This window comes from Atheta coriaria, unplaced genomic scaffold (genome assembly GCF_025399875.1).
Source record: "Atheta coriaria isolate IRGN ID8LTWV9N9 unplaced genomic scaffold, Caltech_Dcor_3.1 hic_scaffold_6_pilon, whole genome shotgun sequence".
Classification (NCBI taxonomy): Eukaryota; Metazoa; Arthropoda; class Insecta; order Coleoptera; family Staphylinidae; genus Dalotia; species Dalotia coriaria.
Window position 1 is genome coordinate 6,013,977 of NW_027045448.1, and position 18,657 is coordinate 6,032,633.

General features: G+C 40.0%; 1 protein-coding gene across 1 annotated transcript; it reads right to left on the minus strand.

The window, feature by feature from the left end:
- Positions 1-437: 437 nt before the first annotated feature.
- LOC135793967 (obscurin-like) lies at positions 438-18,634 on the minus strand. Its single transcript, XM_065305090.1, has 29 exons — positions 18,421-18,634; positions 17,983-18,145; positions 16,759-16,883; positions 16,561-16,704; positions 16,374-16,496; positions 16,139-16,312; positions 15,915-16,080; positions 14,728-14,820; positions 14,116-14,415; positions 13,120-14,056; positions 12,201-12,929; positions 11,918-12,067; positions 11,398-11,530; positions 9,451-11,330; positions 9,136-9,252; positions 8,912-9,031; positions 8,465-8,752; positions 7,960-8,401; positions 7,714-7,903; positions 7,611-7,626; positions 7,245-7,471; positions 5,647-7,190; positions 4,605-5,588; positions 4,310-4,547; positions 3,665-4,246; positions 2,916-3,607; positions 1,293-2,857; positions 1,001-1,226; positions 438-939 (listed from the first exon to the last, which is right to left on the minus strand). Exons 2-29 carry the CDS (start codon positions 18,040-18,042, stop codon positions 723-725), a joined length of 12,462 nt encoding a protein of 4,153 aa, XP_065161162.1. The 5' UTR covers positions 18,043-18,145; positions 18,421-18,634; the 3' UTR covers positions 438-722.
- Between the last annotated feature and the right edge of the window lie 23 nt (positions 18,635-18,657).

Here is an 18,657-nt window from a genome sequence, read left to right on the forward strand (position 1 = left end):
TTCTCCAATGGGTTATAAAAGTAATATGTCCGTAAGATGGATTTTATGACGGGGATTCGGCTTGAATCAGACGGATATTTTATATTAGAAATGATATTTTACGTTTTTACACTTCAATTCTTTTATATGCAAACGTCTTGCTTCCTTAAAATATTAGAATAAAATTTTGGTTTATTTATTGTTTAGTCCGGTCCTGCGTTTCACTTATCTACGATTACACATTTATTTGTTTATTATCCTTTTGCATAATTGTTCAAAAGTATTACGTTGATGAATTAAAATTTCTAAATTTATTTGCACTATTATTCACTTTTTTGCGTTATATAATTGTGTGAAAAGTGTAAAATATCGGAAAATATTACGGCTTGGTAATTTTATCGGCCAGCACATTGATTGTTGATTCGATAATGCCGCAGCCGAAAATTGAGGTAGAAAAGTTTAAGGCCAACATCAATAATTATTTTATTCGAAATAAGAGAACAAAAACATGTGCATTCACTGCCGCGTATAATAATCTATTCTAAAATTAATTAATATATTAATAGTTTAATTTAAAATTGCCGAAAACAAAGTTCCATTGTTATTGCCATATTTACAGTTATCATTTTCATCGTTTCCACAAAATTCAAAATAATTGTATTCAGCTAAACAGGGTTCGATATTAAAAATTGGGCAATCATAATTTAAATTAAGTAACAAATATTTGCGTATATATCTCTAAATTAAAACGGAGCAGTTTGTAGCTCTTCTTGTATGCTCATCGAGCGTCCGACTTTGCCCGCCGACGTTGTAACATCCTTACATTTTTCCGCATGATACTGCTCGGAGTACTCCTTGAGGCGGTTGCCGAGGAACACAGCACGCTCACGCTTTTTGATCATGAAGTCCGTGGGCAGCAACCATCTGTTTTCGTGGCATTCCTCCGCTGTGGGTCGTTTGCTGAAAACGCATTAACACATTAGCAACGCACGAAAGGCTGCGCATTACCCAAGTTTCTTACTTTGCGTGTCGCTTGAACAATAACATCACGAAACGGACGCCTTCCTGCGATACTTCCTTATAGAGATGTTCGAATCGGTAGCGCACGAAAAGGATGTTCTGGCGCGATTCTTCGGGCGTTGCGCCACGGAACGGTAATGTACCAGACAACAAAACATAGATTAACACACCAACGCTCCAAATGTCTGTTTGTGGAAATGCTGGTTCTTCCGCTAACACTTCAGGAGCTAGAAAATAATAATTAACAAGATAAAATTACAAAAATTGAATTTTGTTATGCAAATTTAATTTACCAATGTAGTCATGACTGCCTACAATAGGAACATGGTTGCCAAGCTTGGTAACTCTGTGTGCACACCCGAAATCCACCAGTTTCACCTCCACCGATCGCACGCCGCACATGACGATGTTATCAGGTTGTAAATCTAAGTGACACAAACCACGCCAGTGCAAGTATTGTAAGCCATCCAGCACCTGTGATACAATCGTCGCCACAGTTTGTTCAGTGTATTCGTGTCGTGTAGCTAAATAGGTAAGTACATCAGCACCCTGCAGTTTTTCAAGTATAAACACGGATGATCGATCGGGTGACTTGTACGCTTCCAACATAATCGCAATTCTTTCGTGTCTCAACGACCTTAACGCCGCGAATTCCCCCTCGACGTGATCGTCGCCTTGAGCGTTCGTGTCGATTACTTTAGCGACAACAACGCGGTCATTCTTTTTATCTAATGCCTTCACTACAGCGGCGAATTGCCCGCGGTAGATCTCGGAAATAAAATTGTATTTGTCTTGTGGATCGGATTTAATCCAATCAGTTGGGTCAGTTTCGAATGTGTACACCAATGAGTTACGTCTATCCAACTGTGCTTCGGCACCAGCGTCGGTCATTTGTTGCAAGTGCGTCATGGCTCTGCTCAATTGAATCTTCGGCGCTCCAACCGGAAGGGTCATGATGACCGGTGAGGCGACACCATACTCGCTCCAGCCCATTGCATTCTTCGCCGCTAGTCTGAAAATGTAGTTCTTGCCCGCTTCCAATCCTTGGACCAAATAGAATTCGTGATCTACATTGTTTGCCTTCTCGACCCACTCCATATCATCGGCGAGTTTATATTGTATGCTGTAACAAATGACTGGCGCATGGCCGTCGTGTTTGGGTTGCTTCCAAGTGAGCAATACTTGATCGTCCGACACTTGTGCACCTTCGGGCGAATCGGGAGCGTCGGATACTTCACCCAGAACTACTCGTGTGCGTGCGATTGTCTGGCCGATTTTATTACGCGCGACGATTTTGTACATTCCCAGATCGAACGAGAGCGCTGGGCAGAATTTCAAATGCGATCGGCCGTTAGCATCAAGTGTAATTTTAATTCGGTGCGATTCAGCGAGAATAGCATCGTTTTTGAACCATTGTACAGTTGGTTCTGGGTCACCGACAGCCATGCAAATCAATTCCAGATCTTTACCCTCTTGCATTGCTAACATCTGCGGCTTTTCGCGGAAGAATGGTAAACGTCCCTCAATCTTGCTTTCCAAGAATGCTTCGGCTTCAATGTAGGTGTCTAAACGTGTACCTATTTCGTGTCTGAGACGTCTAAGGGTGTAACTAGATTCACCGGTTCCGTAACGGTTGATTCGTGTCTTTCTTTCATCATCGATTTCTTCGTCCATGATGTCTGTGAAACGCCTACGTTCACGGATGACTGGTGTCTCCCAATCAAAACCATTTTCGTTGGATACGATGTGGGCTACGCAAGGTCCACGGCTTCCGGCCACTTTCATGTACTCACGTAGACGTACAGGGAAATCAACGTCACGCAGTTGTAATAAATATGTATCCGGACCATTTTGGTAACTATAAATTAAAAAGGTCATAAACTCATCATCTCTATTTTAGGTTTAATTAAACTTACTGGCTTTCTGATTTGAATACACCAATTTCATAATTAAGAGGTGACCTACTGGGAACTGCATCTTCCCATGTTCTCTTCTTCGATTTCTCTGCTGGTGTTTCTGGTGGTGGTGTATACCTCTCACCAGGTGGATAAACCATCCTGGATGGATGAGTAAACGCTCCTTCCAGAGGTCTACGTCTGAACCACCTTTGACAGGATGCGTTGTCATACCATTCTCTATACAACAAGAAGTAATCGCGCAGGTATTTACTGCTGATCTTATATTCATCTTGCCAGACTTTGTCGGCTCTTTCCAACCATGGATGGCGTAATGCTGTGTGCACATCCATACGACCTTCAGCTTGGTAAACAAGCAACTTTGTAATGAAATCGCGTGCTTCCAAACTGAGATGACTCCACCAGGATTCGTCAAATTGCCATTTTCCGGCTTGGATACGTTGTAGAGTTTCCATATCATGTACACCTCTGAATGGAGAGTGTCCGGACAATAATATGTAGGTAATAATACCAATACTCCACATATCATGGCCCAAACCGGTACCTTCACCGTTTGCGCATTCCGGACTTACGAATTCTGGCACACCATATTTCAGTGGATATAGTTTACCCATTTGGATTCTTCTGGAGAGACCAAAGTCTGCGATTTTGAGTTCGTCACTGTTGGGATGAGATAATAACAAATCACCAATCTGAAATTAAATCGTTATAAAAATGTGATCATTTTTAGCTAGATTCAACAAAATTACATTAAGACCCATGTGGCCAATGCCTCTCTCATGCATATATTGAATTCCTTGAAGGGTTTGTCGGATAAATCCAGCAATATCAGACTCGGTGTAGTAGTCTGTTTTCAACAAATAATCTTTGACCAATTCACCACCGGCGGCAAGTTCAATGATCAAGGTCAAACTGTCTTCATGTTCATAAGCATCATGCAATGAGATTAGTCTTCTGTGATGCAGTTGATTCATCATTTCCCATTCGTTGTACATCATTGGTCTAAAGTCACCTCTACCGTGCATGATCTTGGCAGCATAGTTTCTGCCATTTAACCTTTCTACCGCATGGTAGGTGATGCCTGATGTGCCTCTACCTAATTCATCACCAATATCGTATAATTCTGAATATGGCTTCTTGCGAAGTTTGATGGGGTTAGGGTTTTGATATGTTCTAATGTTGTATTCCAAATCATTCTCTTCTACGTGAAGCATTGCACTGGCGGATATACTGCCTGCAACATTACGAGCACTGACCGAGTATAAACCTTCATCTTTAAAGATTGAATCGTTGATGATGAGAATTGCTGTGTCTGGTTCCATCCACTGAATCTGTTTGAATAGAAAAGTTTGCTTTAAATTTTGTGCTGTTTGGTAGCATGGGAATAGTATTACCTTAATTCTAGAAGAATTAGCTAGTGGTTTCCAATCCTTGTACCATTTGATTTCCGGATATGGCACTCCAGTAATACGCGCATCAAATCGTACTTTATTACGCACCATGACATATTCAATGTCAGGTCTACGAATAAAGCACGGAGCTTCAGCAATCTCTAAACGTACTCGTTGTCTGGCTTCGCCATGTTCATTGATTGCAACAGCTTCGTAAAAACCAACATCTCGATCTAACATTCTAGAACAATTCAATAATGAATACATGGATACAATACTTAAATTATTCGTAAATTACTTATTGATGAACAATGTTGCTTGTCCATTTCTTGTGTAACTCATATCATATCTACCCCCAGACTCAACCAGGATGTCATTAAAGTAATAAGTCATCTTCGGTTTGGGATAACCATAAACAAACCAAAACAAGCTGCAGCTTTGATCTTTTACGCCATATTGAGCGTCATATTCTTGTCGCAAGAATCTTGGTGCCTGTGCCATATTATCATGAGGTGGACGATCGATGTCAAAGTCCTTCGGGAAGTACGGTGATGTTTCCGGGCGGAAATCGATACCCGGAGGCAAGTACGGCATGAACTTGGGCGGATCCGGTTCTAATTTCTCTCTGTGCGTCAGTGCATACGGTGATGGGTCACTGATTCCATATTTGTTCTCAACGCGTACTCGGAATTTGTAGTCGCGGAATGGTTCCAGATTACGAACATCGCAACAACAACTCCTGATACCCGAACGTACAGTAAACCAATCACCATTAGGCAACTCCAACATTTCGAGTTGGTAGGTAACTGGGGCCCGTGGACCTGTTGGAATTGAAGGTTTCCAAGATACGGTGCAATGACGGTCAGTCATGCGGGAAATAATTGGTGGGTCAGATAGAGGCATTGGTGCCCCGGTCTTCTTATATTTATCGTAATCGGTGTATTGATCTGTGAGGCGTTTTGGACGATCTTCCAATCCTTCATCGAATCGAAGTTGTGCTTCGCAACTGTCTGATCCATGGTCATTGTAAATTTTGCAGATATATGTACCCAAATCATCTTGATCTACACCCGCAATTGTAAGACGTAGAAGACCATTGGGGTCAGTTTGCATTCTAACTCTATCAGTGGGATACAAACGATGGTCATTTCTATACCATTCTACTTTTGGTTCCGGAATACCAGCAACACATGCAGTGAATTTAGCGGTCATGCCCTTATAAAGTTCGGTATCACCAATCTTCTTGACGAAGTTAGCGGGCTCAACCTTCTTTTGCACTTTGCTGCAGATCAAAAATTAAGTTTAGAATTTTATTTGCTTATGGATACTAGTATACTTACATTTCTTTGACAATGTCAAGTTTGCCCATGCAAGTAGCTGATCCTTCCTTGTTGGAGGCAGTGGCAGTGTATACACCAACATCTTCAGGCTGAGAATCCATAACATACAAACAGCAAGCATCACCATCACGTTTGATCCTATACTTTTCGCTATCTCGCAATTCGACGCCATCTTTGGTCCATTTAACATCTGGTTGTGGTACACCGGATACCCTCGCTGGGAATTTAGCATCTCTGCCAGGTACTTGTTGAATATCTCCAAACTTTTGAGTGAATGAAGGTGCTTGGAAGACTTTATGAACAGAGGCTTTAGCTTGGCAGCTTTCAGAACCCAATGGGTTGATAATAGTAACACTGTATTGACCAGCATCAGATGGAAGTGCTTTGTCTACAGTCAAACCAACTTTACGACCATCGCAAGTTAACAAAATCCTTTCGGATGGTTTAAGAGGAACTCCATCTTTAGACCATTCAACAGTCGGAATGGGATTACCAGTAAACGGTGCTTCCAGGACAAGTGGTTGACCTTCATCAGTAATAACGTCACGCAAACTGTGTAAGAATTGTGGACGTTCTTCAGGACGATCATTTCTGCTTGCTGGGTTAACTGTCAATTCAGCTTGACATTTTGCCTCACCAGCATCATTGGAAGCAACAACATGGTAGACCATTGCATCACGGACCGAATCGCATGCTTCAATATGCAAAACACTTACACCATCAGGTAAATCGGTGACTTTGATGTGTTTAGCATCCGAAATTACTTCGGCGCCATTGCGCAACCATGCTACTTGTGGTTGAGGATTACCAGTAACTTTAACTTCAAATTTAGCAGGGAATCCTTCAACAACAGTTAGTGGTTGAATCTTAGTGATGAATTCAGGTTTAGTTGGGCGTTTCTCAAGTTCTACTTTAGCATCCGCAGAAATCTCACCCATTTTATTCGACACAGTCAGTGTATATTTACCAGCATTTTCTGGTTTTACGTTATCAATAATCAATGCAACCGTTCCATCTGGATGGTGTTCCATTCTTATGTTAGAAGAAGCTCTGATTGGCAGGCCATCTTTCATCCATTTGATTTCTGGTGGTGGATTTGCACTCACTTTAGCTACCAACTTCAATGGTTCACCGATCATTACTTTAGTATCTTTGATGCATTTCGTAAACATGGGGCGTTGTGGTTTAGCATTAACTACAACCGCGCAGAGACCTGCTGTTTCTCCATTGGCATTCTTGACGACCAGTTTATAAGCACCACTGTCTTCTGGTGTGCATTGTTCAATATTTAATTTGACAGTACCATCAGGTAATAATTCAGTTTTGATTCTTGAATTGTTAGGATCAATTGGTTCTCCATCTTTGTACCAGGCCACAGTAGGTTTAGGGCTTCCACAAATTTTGGCTTTGAGGGCTAAAGGTTCACCTTCGTTGACTTCTTGAGACTTTTCTAATCTTTTGCCGAAAGTTGGTGGGGTTTGAAGCATGGAAACACGGGCGCTTGTTTCAACATCACCAACAACATTAGTAGCAGTGACTTTGTACTGTAATTAATTTTAATTTTTTACACGGATATTGATTAAGAATTATGAACTTACAATTCCAGCATCTTTTTCTTGATAATCAGTAATAATTAAACTACTGGTGAGTTGTCTATCTGATGTAGTAGCAAAAATCAACCCAGGAGCTTCAGTAATTTCCTTATCATTGACATACCATTTAATATCAGGTCTTGGGAGGCCATCAGCACGCACCATGAGAGTAATCTCACCGCCGTGCGCGACTTGACCGTCGGTTAAACCAGTGATAAACTGTGGTTTCTCAGCTATAAAATAAAATAAAAACATCCACTTAATATAAATTTTTAGTAAATAAATGAAAAGCATCTGTATTAAAGCCCGATAACGCATAAAAACAAACAACCGGAAGCATTAAGTTTGCCGAAATCATTGCAAACAACTTACTCAACGGTTCCGGGATCTTCTATAATAATTATAAACAAAGACACATTAACAACAATCACATAACTATATAAATAATTAACAGTCATATAATTACAACGTGGACGTAATACTCACTGATAGTTTTGATTCTTCCTTCAGAGCTGCTTTCTCCGTACTCGTTCTTAGCGTAGACTTTATAATAGCCTTCATCTGATAATTGAACCTTGTTGAACTTCAACGTGTACTTTTCATTTGCAACATCAGCGATGATTTCAATATCGCCTGCGGCTTCAATTACATTTTCACTCTTTGTCCTAGAAGTATGCAAAAATTAGTTTTATTTGTTAGTTTTGAGTTGTTTTAAATTTACCATGTGACAATCGGTGGTGGATTAGCTTGAATAATAGCAACCAGTTCAGTTGCATCACCTGGAACTACTTTAACATAATCAGGACCTTCGATTTCCGGGCTGAGGACAACAGTAAGCACTGCGCTGGAACTAGCAGTACCCCATTTGTTCTTCACCTTCAACTCATAATCACCACCGTTGACTCTTTCAGAACGTGGGATTGTAAGCGAGAATGAACACTCCTTAAGACCATCTTGAATGTCAGTATGATGAGTTTCCAAGACCATTTTATGTTCATCGATCAATTCCTGAGATAATTTCTGTCCCTGGAACATCCATGTGACTTCCGGAATGGGATCACCAACAACAATAGCTTTGAGTGTGGCAGATTTCTTCTTGATGACGGTTGTATCAACAAGACCTTGGCCATCGCGAATTTTAGGTCTCCTCAATTCAGCCTCGGCTGTAAACGTGACAGCATGTTATATTTACACTTTAACATTCTTGTTTGTCAGTCATAACTTACGGATAATTTCGAGTTTGCCACTCTGCTTAACATCACCCACGCAGTTGGCAATCGTCACTTCGATTGCGCCAGCGTCGACAGGTTTCAGTTTAGTCATCTCCAACTTGTGCTCGTTACCATCATCAGAGATTTTGTATCTTGCATTACCGCCTATTTTCAATACTTCACCGTTGAGTGACCAGGTTGCAGTAGGTGGTGGATTACCAGATGTTTTTACACTGAACTTTGTTGTCAGGGATTCAAATTGTTTGCGATCCTTCATGTCATGTTCAACAATTTGTGGCATTGCTATAGAATAATATAAATTACATCTGTGCACTAAACAAGACGGCGGCTTTCATTAGATAAAATCAAAGTCCGCCATTTTAAATAGAAACAGAGAAAAGAAGTGTTTGTACAAGTGTGCTTGTGAAAATTAGTAACAAATAACATCAGTTATATAATTACCATCTTCAAATAAACCTTGCTGGGGCTCATCAACAGGTGACTGTACTGTATAATTCGATTCGACGTCAATATCTACTTTCTCAACTATAATAGGTGATGGAGGTTCAATATCCGTTTCACCTAAGTTACTCAATCACAAACAAACAACAGAAAACAATCAATACAAACAAAATGAAAAATGAATATTGATTTCAAGATGTCGTCGTTATTACATATTTTAATACCTTGAGATTCATCGCTAGAGTGCAGGATAGCTTCCTGTTCCTGATCACACTCAATTACGGTCATTGTTAATTTTACGGGTTCTTGATCCACTTCCTCGGCATCGGTGTGGGTCACTTCTGTTAGTTTTTGAAACAACAACAATTTGGACGTTCACAATCATAACACTATACAGCGTTTGAGCTGCGTTGATTTACACAAAGATAACAAACAAAATTGCATTCCTGCATTCCATTAACATGAACTAATCTAGCTAATATTTGAACTTGTGTAGTTTGTATTTTGTGTTTGGTAGGTTTCAATTTTTGGGTACTTACTGTGTACTGTAACATTGCTCTTGCTGGAAACCGTGCCCAAGGAATTGGTAACTTGAACTTCATATTCTCCTTGTTCTTCGTACTTGATCAGATTTACAGTTAAATTGTAACTTTCCAGCCTTTGTTGATCCCGGGTAATTTTAATTCTTGCATCGGCATTTACTTCACGACCATTCTTCAACCATTTTACAGTCGCATCAGGAACTGATTCTACTTCAACTTCTAGATGAAGGGCAGCGCCTTCTTCAACAGTTGTGTCCTTGAGTTGTTTACGAATACGTGGTTTGCAGTTGACCGTCAGTTTGGCGGAAGTGCTGACATCGCCAAGTTCATTAATAACTTTGCAAGTATATTTTCCCTGCAACTCACTGGTCACCTCTTTGATAACCAGTTTAAGTCCATCATTACTTTGACTCTGAGCAAATTCATTACGTGTTTCTAAAATTTCTACTTCGTCCAAGAACCATTTTACTTGTGGTTTGGGGAAAGAATCAACTTTAACATCAAGCGTGACATTCTTGTCATGTTCAGTCACTGTCTTATCCTCTAAACCGACAGTGATCGTGGGTTTACGTTTGACGTCAACACGCACTTCATCCTCGATAGATCCGTGAATATTTTTAGCCTTGCATTTGTAGTTGGCTGAATCTGTAACAACAGTGCCGCTAATTCGCAGTGTGTAAGTGCCCCCATCGCTTTCGGTTGTGTAATGACTATCGGCAGTGATTTCCACGCCATCTTTAAACCATGTAACTTCCGCTGCTGGTTCAGATTCCAATTTGATACTCAACTCGCAATTAATGTTTTGATGAACTTCTTTACTCTCACCAAGTTTCTTCAAAATCTTTGGCTTGGTGTAAATATCAAGATTCCACAGTTGTGTAACTTGGGCCATTTCATTATTAGCCACAACAGAGTATGATCCAGAGTCGCTCAAAGTAGTCTTCTTGATGACCACTGAATGTTTGTTACTTTCTTTGATAACGGTCATTTGCTCGGAGTTTTTAATAACTTTGCCGTTCTTATAGAACTGTACGGTTGGTTCAGGTATACCTGTGACATCAACGCTCATCTTCAATTCTTGATCAGTGGATGCAGTAGTGTCCTGCATCTTGGACAGAGTAGGCGGGGCTTTTACGGTCAAATGCATCTCTCTGATGTCTTGACCCAGTTCATTCTCAGCTGTAATCTCGTACTTGCCAGCATCTGAACCCTCAACGTTCTTGATGACCACAGTCATACTTTCTTCATCTTCGTATAGGAACTTGTACTTACTACCTGCTTCAACAGGTTGACCCTCATGAGTCCAGGTGACTTTAGGTTTCGGGAAACCTTTCACCTGCAACTCCATCATGCAAGATCCTCCTACAGCAGTAATAGGATCACGTTTTTCAATAATAAGTTGAGGTTTCTCAGGCTCTCTATACAACTCATGCACAGTTCCCTGAACTGTCAATTCAGCACTGCAACTGATATGACCTGTGGTGGTCTGGGCAACACAAGTGTACAACCCAGCATCTTCAGGCTTCACATGTTGGAAGATCAAAGCAAGTGAATCTTCATCATCACCCATTAGAACCTTAAAACGTTCGTCAACATCAATAGAAGCACCATCTTTCTTCCAGATGAAAGTTGGTTTCTCGCCCTTTGGTAGTAAACCTTCAGAATCAGCAAATTCGTCAAACAAATGCTTCGATTCAGTGACAGTAACGCTTGCTTCAGTTGAATCTTCTCCATGTTCGTTCTTCGCCACACATTTATAAACACCAGCATCATCAGGTTTAACATCTGGGATTACCAGCTCGTAGAAGTCAGTATCAGAATGGTCACGATTGACACTAATGCGTTCGGATTCTTTAATTTCCTTGCCGTCCTTGTAACTAACACAAACATAATTAACGCATAAATTAGGTCAATTGAACTGCGCGTTGTAAATATTTAACTTACAAAGTTAATTTCGGGTGCGGGTCTCCTTTAACTTTGCACATGAAACGCATGTAGGTGTCCTCCAATAATTCGGTATCTTTGAATTTGATTATGAACGCTGGTTTCTGGAGTTCTAATTGTTCTTCCTCCGTAACTAATAAAATTTAATTTTAATTTTATTGAAATTCAAAAATAAAAATGTATTGTTTTACTAACGTTTATGCACAAGCAAATGTGTAGTACAAGTTGATTTGCCTTTCGCATTACAAGCAACAGCCGTAAACGAGCCAGAATCTGCATCTACGCAGTCTTCGATTTGCAAGCGCCAAATTCTATGCTCATTAAGCGAAGTTATCTTAGTTCTGCGAGCTAAGCTGCCTTCTAAGTTTTTGTTATCCTTGAGCCAAGTCAAGCTATCAGGCGTATCTTCGAGATGTATCTCGAATGATACAGTTTCATGCGCTTTAGAAGCATAAAAAGCATAAAAATAAATCAAGCAAACACAACAGTGGCATTACATAAGCATACTCGTAATACTTACGTCGAACATGAACACCACCAATGGTCTTGGTAAACTTGGGAGATTCGTCAGGGGGCGCCATTCCTAAATCGTCCCTGCTCTTGCTCTTGACTACTTCCTCAAAGGTCTTACCGTCGAATTTCGTTTTCTGAGTGACTGTTTGGAACGAATCTAAATAATAAAACAATCATTTATACATTGCTATTAATTTTAAGGTTGATTAAAGGTTTAAAGATTTCGAAATGAAGAGGTTGGTGATTTTTAATGATTTCAACGTGTTTTGTTAAATTTTGTTTTGCCTTACCACTGTCAGTTTGTTCGCTCGATTGTTTTCGTTTCGAATATTTTTCGAATCTAGCCAACCTGTCCTCCTCCTCTTGACCCGCAACGCTTGTAGATCTTGAATATCCAGTACTATCAGTAGAAGTCGTTCGTTTGTAGGATACCTCGTCAGTTTTAGATTTGATCTTAGAAATGTAAGCTTCTGGATCCATGTCTTCGCTGAGTTCCCTGGCATAGCTGGTCTTAGTGGTTTCTCTACTGTTGGATCTTTTATAACCACTTTCGCTCCTTGCACGAATTTTAGCTAAATAAGCGTCGTCATCATCATCAACAGATGTTTTTGTTGAAAGAGATCTTCTGTAGCTTGAAGCTTCTTCAGTTGAGGAACTTTCGATACCCCTGGATTTGATTTTACTAATGTACACATCAGGATCTTCTTCATCAATTGACATGCGAAGCAATCTTTCTCTACGAGCTTTCGAGACGTCTTCATCGTCAATAACAGAAGTGCGAACGGAACGTTTTTCGCGGATACTACGTCTGCTGCTGTAGCTACTACCAAGGTCATCATCCTCGGTCCTCGAAGAACTCCTACGATAACTGCTTAAACCGCTCATGGATTCACCAACTCCCTCGGAATCCAAAGATCTTGAAGAATACCTGGACTCATATTTCCTAGTGGAAGAACCCTCGCTGGAGTGGCTACTTGTGGTGCGTCGGCTATACGAGGACATCTCCCCGTTGCTACTCTCTGCAGAATGTACAATGCGACTACTACAGAAATTGTCTATTTTGTGGAGGAAAACTTTCAGAAAGCAGCAGAGGTGCAGCAGAAATCAAGCGGCTGTAGGTGTGCGTTAGTAAGCATTGTGTGCGATTGTAAATGAAGTGAACGTGATGAAGTAGTAGAGAAAGTAATTTGATTACTTTTTAGTACGTACCGTTAATACCGTAGTCAGTGATGTGTTTCTTGGGGTCTTTTTCAACTTCAAGGTCAACTTCAACGTTTACTCTAAAACTGTCACCGTAATCAGGGATGCTACTTCTTGAACCATCCCTAGCGAGGAAACTGCTTGATGCGGTATGTTCTATTCCAGGTACAGCAATATGGCTGCCTTTTAATTTAGGATTGTCTAGTTTATGACCTCTAAATTTGATTAGTTCAGAAGATGTTTTACCGACTGACTCGCTAGTGTCACTCTTTTTGATTGGATTTGGATTCTCTTTTGCTTCACTTGGTATTGGTGTTACAAGAGGTTTTTCTGCAGCTGCAGGTGGTGTGAAAGCTGGTGTACGACTTTCTGTCTTAGATAATTCGGCAACTTTAGTTTCCTCTTTAGCCTGTACTGTTTTAAGTTCCTTGATAACTTCTTGTTGAGCAAAAGTGACTTTTGATTGGGCTGTACTCACTTCTTTTTGAGCAACCTTAACTTCTTCAGAAACTTGAGTTACCTTTACTTCTTGTTGATTTGTCACTTGTTTGGCGCTTGTAACAGTCGTAGATTTTACTTCTTGTTTTGATACTTGTTGAACTTCTTGTTTTTTAGCCTCAACTACCACTTTTTGTTGTACTTCTTCTTTTTTAGCCTCAACTACCACTTTTTGCTGTACTTCTTTAGTTTCAATAGGTTTTTCGATTGTTTTGGGTAATTGATATGGTGATTTGATAGGTTCGGGAGGTGATGGTGGTTGTGATATAATCTGAATATCTTCTACACCCTCTTCTGCTTCACTAGCAAACTCTCTGATCTCTTCCAACCAAAAAGGCTTCACGTTTTCTCTATGTCCAGTGAGTTTCAAAGCGTTTCCAGCAGTTTTATCGATCAGATCAAACGTAAAAGGATCGTCTGGATAGTCCTTGACTTCCACTTGCGGTAGCTAAAAGTCCATCGGTCAACAAAACCTACTCACAATGGAGTATAAGTGATACCACTTACTTTGATGATATCTTTGAGTTGAAACACGGATCGATCGTCGGATATCCGCCTAACTTTTGATATTAAAATACGCGCTTTGAACAAAAACAGGTAGCGCTCTTTGGTGATATCTCCGAAACAAACTGAGAACCAATCGTGGGCCAACAGGCGTCCCAACTTGTGGATACTGCCACGGTATCCTTCTATGCTATTGGTGAATTTATCGTCTTGTGCACGATGTGGGACGCTTAGCATCAACTCAAGGGCTTTTTGTAAATCAGTGTTGTCTTCGCCAAGACAAGCACTGTACCTTACCAATTCCTGTCGATTTCAACAACAAATCAACAACTAACGCTAGGAACACACCTACAGGGATTGCAATAAATACGATCACGCAAAAACAACATAACAAACATGGTGGGCGTTTAGCGTTTCGTTCGAAATTTGAACGAAATGGGTCAGCACTTGGTATTTGTGCAGCCGCTGGCTAAGAATAAATAGCTACGGGCCGTATTTTTACATTCGACGCCGAAACGTTATAAAATCTATCATAATATAACGATGAACACATGAAGCAAAAGCGGGCGGCGGCAACAGTAATAAAGTCATCTCATGCGTTTGAACAACACTCACCTTTAACAGTAATTGGTAGTCGTTTATCCTTTGTATTGGTAACTTTAAGTGCTCGGAAATGGATTTATCGTCGGCTAAACGGGTGGATAGTTCCTACGATTAAAATAAAACCTCTCAATTTATTTTATGGCACGAGACCAGTGGCCAAAATTCGACCAATATTTAAATCGACAACTAAATTTAGACCGCGCAAGGAATTCGACTCTTTCGCCGATAAGTTTTGATTATTTTCATTTCTTAATCAAGAGCGGATGTTGTCGGCGAATTTACAAAGTGCATGTTTGTGAGTGACGGTAATTAGATAAGTCGTAATCTGGTTTTAAGTTACACTCGATTCAATATAGTCATCTGGGTGTTGTTTGCCAAAAACTGGTCCATTGCCAAAATATGCGCGGCGCGGATGTTGGAGACCGTTTGCCGCAAATTCCTTACGCAGCGTTATCCAAATAACGTTCACTTGAGATCGTTTGAATTGTTGTGATTACCTTGGAATCGGTTCGATTAATTAACGCGCGCGCGCGTGTGCGTGTAGTGGTGGAGGAGTAAAAGTCGTAATTCGCAATTGACACGTGTTGGCGGCGGTCGGACTTAGGATATACGCGGGACTAGCGGTCGTATTGAAACTGAACTCGCGGCGAAAACCCGGCGTCGCGACGTCCGTGCTCTATACATAGCCAGTAGCAGGAGTAGGCTAGTATCGTAGCGTAACGTAGAGAGTTTGAAAAGAAAAAAATTATTCTCAGAGTTAATGTAGTGTTTCCTCGTCGCGCCGGAAAGATCGCAAGCAGCCAAAATCGAAGGAGCAAAACAAAATAACGCCACTTATTTCGAATTTGAAATTAATTGCTTGGTTTAACTAAAAATACATACCGAAAAATTCTTGCGTTTATAGCGCCAATACGCGTAATAAACGTATGACTAATACGCTTTTCGCCATTATTACGAATAGTTTGATTCATACGAATGGTGCACGCATCGCCTCCGCGCACAAAATTCGCTAAATAAATATGCGTTCTAATTTCGGCGCGCGGCTATTTTTGGTACGGCGTGCGGCGGGATTGCGTCGCGGCGTCGTTCATTACGAACGATTGCGTCAGTTCCTCCTCGCCAGTTTATGATCCGCAATATGTTCGTACCGAACAGATTTATTCCTTGAACGCGCCACCTGTACGTAGCGGGATTCTTACCTCGAAATAATCGCGCGCGATCACGCAGGAATCGAGGAATGCTTGCGCCAATGGTTCCTCCTTGCAATAGTTGACGTGTTTGTCAAAGTCACGTTCGAGACGCAGGAAGGCCTTGCCGAGAAGCTGTGGCTCGTTGGCGTAATACTTGACGCCTTCCATCAGAACACTGAAAGCTCCATTTCGGAATTAGGTTGTGTACACAGACTTCCAGATGTTTAACTCACGTGCGATGAAATTCCGCGATTTCTTTGAGGTTGCCGAATATCAATTCAAAGTTGTCTTTGATTATCTTTGGTTTACGTGCTTCTTTATCGGATCCTATCAAGTATTTCTGGACGACAAAGTCTAAGTCACGCACGAATTCTTGTTCCGTTTCCACTAGTTCCTTAACAACAGCTCTGAAATTAAATTTAAAAAATATAGAAAATTTATTTGTAAATTTTGAATATTTTCACTAACTGTCTTCGGAATGCTGCATCTCCAGGTAGACCTGTTCCAGGCTGAGGTTCATCAGCAGTTTGTAACACTTGGCATGGTACCCAACCTTGTTTCTTGTCGCCATGTACCATTTTTACTAACCATCTACCAAAAAATAAATAATTATCATAGTTTAAGGAAAAATTTTGAATAAATTTTAAAATTTTACCTTGCATTCAAAGGATTCCTGCTTGGGGAATACCTCGAACTGCTTTTAGACTTTTTGGGTTTGACTGAAAGTTTATGTTTGGCAGCAGAGCTGTCTAAAAGTCCTTCTCCCCCAACATCTAACGAAGGGTCAATTTTACGTCTCCTTGAAAGTAAAATAACGAAATAAAACAAGTTTTCAAACTTTGTTTGAATTTACTTTGCGCCTGGAACTGTTGGATCTTCTGTATCAAGTAACTCCACTAAATCACCTTCATTCAATGTTAATTCTTCGGGTGTCATGGCTTTATAGGCCTGCCAGGCCACCAGCATTTCGCCGGCATTCTAAAATAGCAAATAATTAATATACACCCACAAAATATTAAATATTTAATAAAATTATAGCTGAAAATATAAAATAATTGTTTTAAGTTATTTTCTTTTAACATTTATTCTTTATTTTTATAATAATTTTATTTATATTTGAATATATGTGTAAAACGTACAACAGTAAAAGCTCTATTGTATATTAGTTAGCAAAAATGGAAGATTACTTTCGAGTGAAAGTGTTTTTTGCTCAGTTTGCAATGTGTGTGGCGTTGCCATTAATAAGCTCTGAATGCAGACAGTTGCAGTGCTCTCGATTAATGAAAATATTGACAAATGCGTTGTCTATTAATAAACAGAGAAAAGCTTACAGCTACCAGCGGAAAATGCATAAGCTTTGCCAGCACTTGCGTTTTACGACATTGAATTTTGTTTACAATACGTTCAAGATAATTCCAATTCAACCTACTGGATGCCTCAGGATGAAAAACATCTTCCGTCCGTCCTCCGATAATTAATTTCGTTTTTGTGTGTGTATGCTTTTTTCCGGGCTAAGTATTGGCAAAACGTTGATGTACGTTTGATAAATTTTATAGCAAAAATATATTTTATTTCAATATTTATTATTTTGGTCTGTTTTTAAAATGAGTACTCGTATTCGTTCGGAATGTGTTTTGTGGATTTGTGGTTATTCATTCAACAATCAATGAATTATCTAAAAAAAATTTAAAAGACACATTATTAACATTTTACATTTTAATACAGTTTAACAGGTAATTTATTAATACACTTAAGTAAAACAATTAATTAAACTTATTTACATGTGTTTCTCTTGCATGCTAGGAATTTTTCGAGCGTTAAAGATTAAAAAAAACATTGGATCCGCTAAGATGAAGATACGTAGCCAGATTTCACATTTCACATACATATTTGGCACCGACTCCCGAAACCTTGAGAACGCACCACGATTATTTACTAAATATTTGCGCGTGTTGTGTGTTCCGAGTGAACGCAGGTACACAAATACATTTTTTCGGAAAAAATCGTTTAAATCTTTGTGTTGATTGAATATTTTGAGTGAAAACGGCAACATATTAACACCACAACACTCCATTACCTCGTCATGTTGTGTTGGTGCAACTTTGAGGGCTTTGGCGCCGCTGGTTTTACGGGACATTGTGCGCGCCGACGCCTATCGTTCGTAATTTGTTGACGCGGATGCGAAGACGGCCATTCGTTTCGCCAGGAGCCGAACGAGTGGACGAGACAATGCAATTGATCTATATAAAGAGTGGGTCAAATAAATATCATTCGATTGGGTTATTGCCAGGTGTTATAACGTATAATGATATTTTTGAAGTCGCGATGCACCGATGCGCACCATTGGGAAATCGCATTTAGATTTGCATCGCATCAAACATTTATGTACATTGGAAGAAAAAAATAGACGAATAATAAAAAACACACACATTTGTTTGGTGATTTGTTCGACGTCAACGGTAAAAAAAGGAAGAATTAAAACGTTCAGTGTGAGCTTTCAGTTACACTTACGAACCTTGATATTTTTAAAACAACTTTTTTACACGCACAACGTAAGCTTTTGTAGTTTCGAATTCGGTGCAACCGATTGAGCCAAGGCGGGTTTACTAAATTTAATATAAGAAACCGAGATGTTTTTCGCTTGAGACTCTGTGCAAGCACCGTCGTTGCCGTCGAGTTCTGGCCGCCGACTAAACTTCTATCTATAATTACAAGCGTATGTTGCTGTGTGTTGTATTGAGGCAGTCGTGGT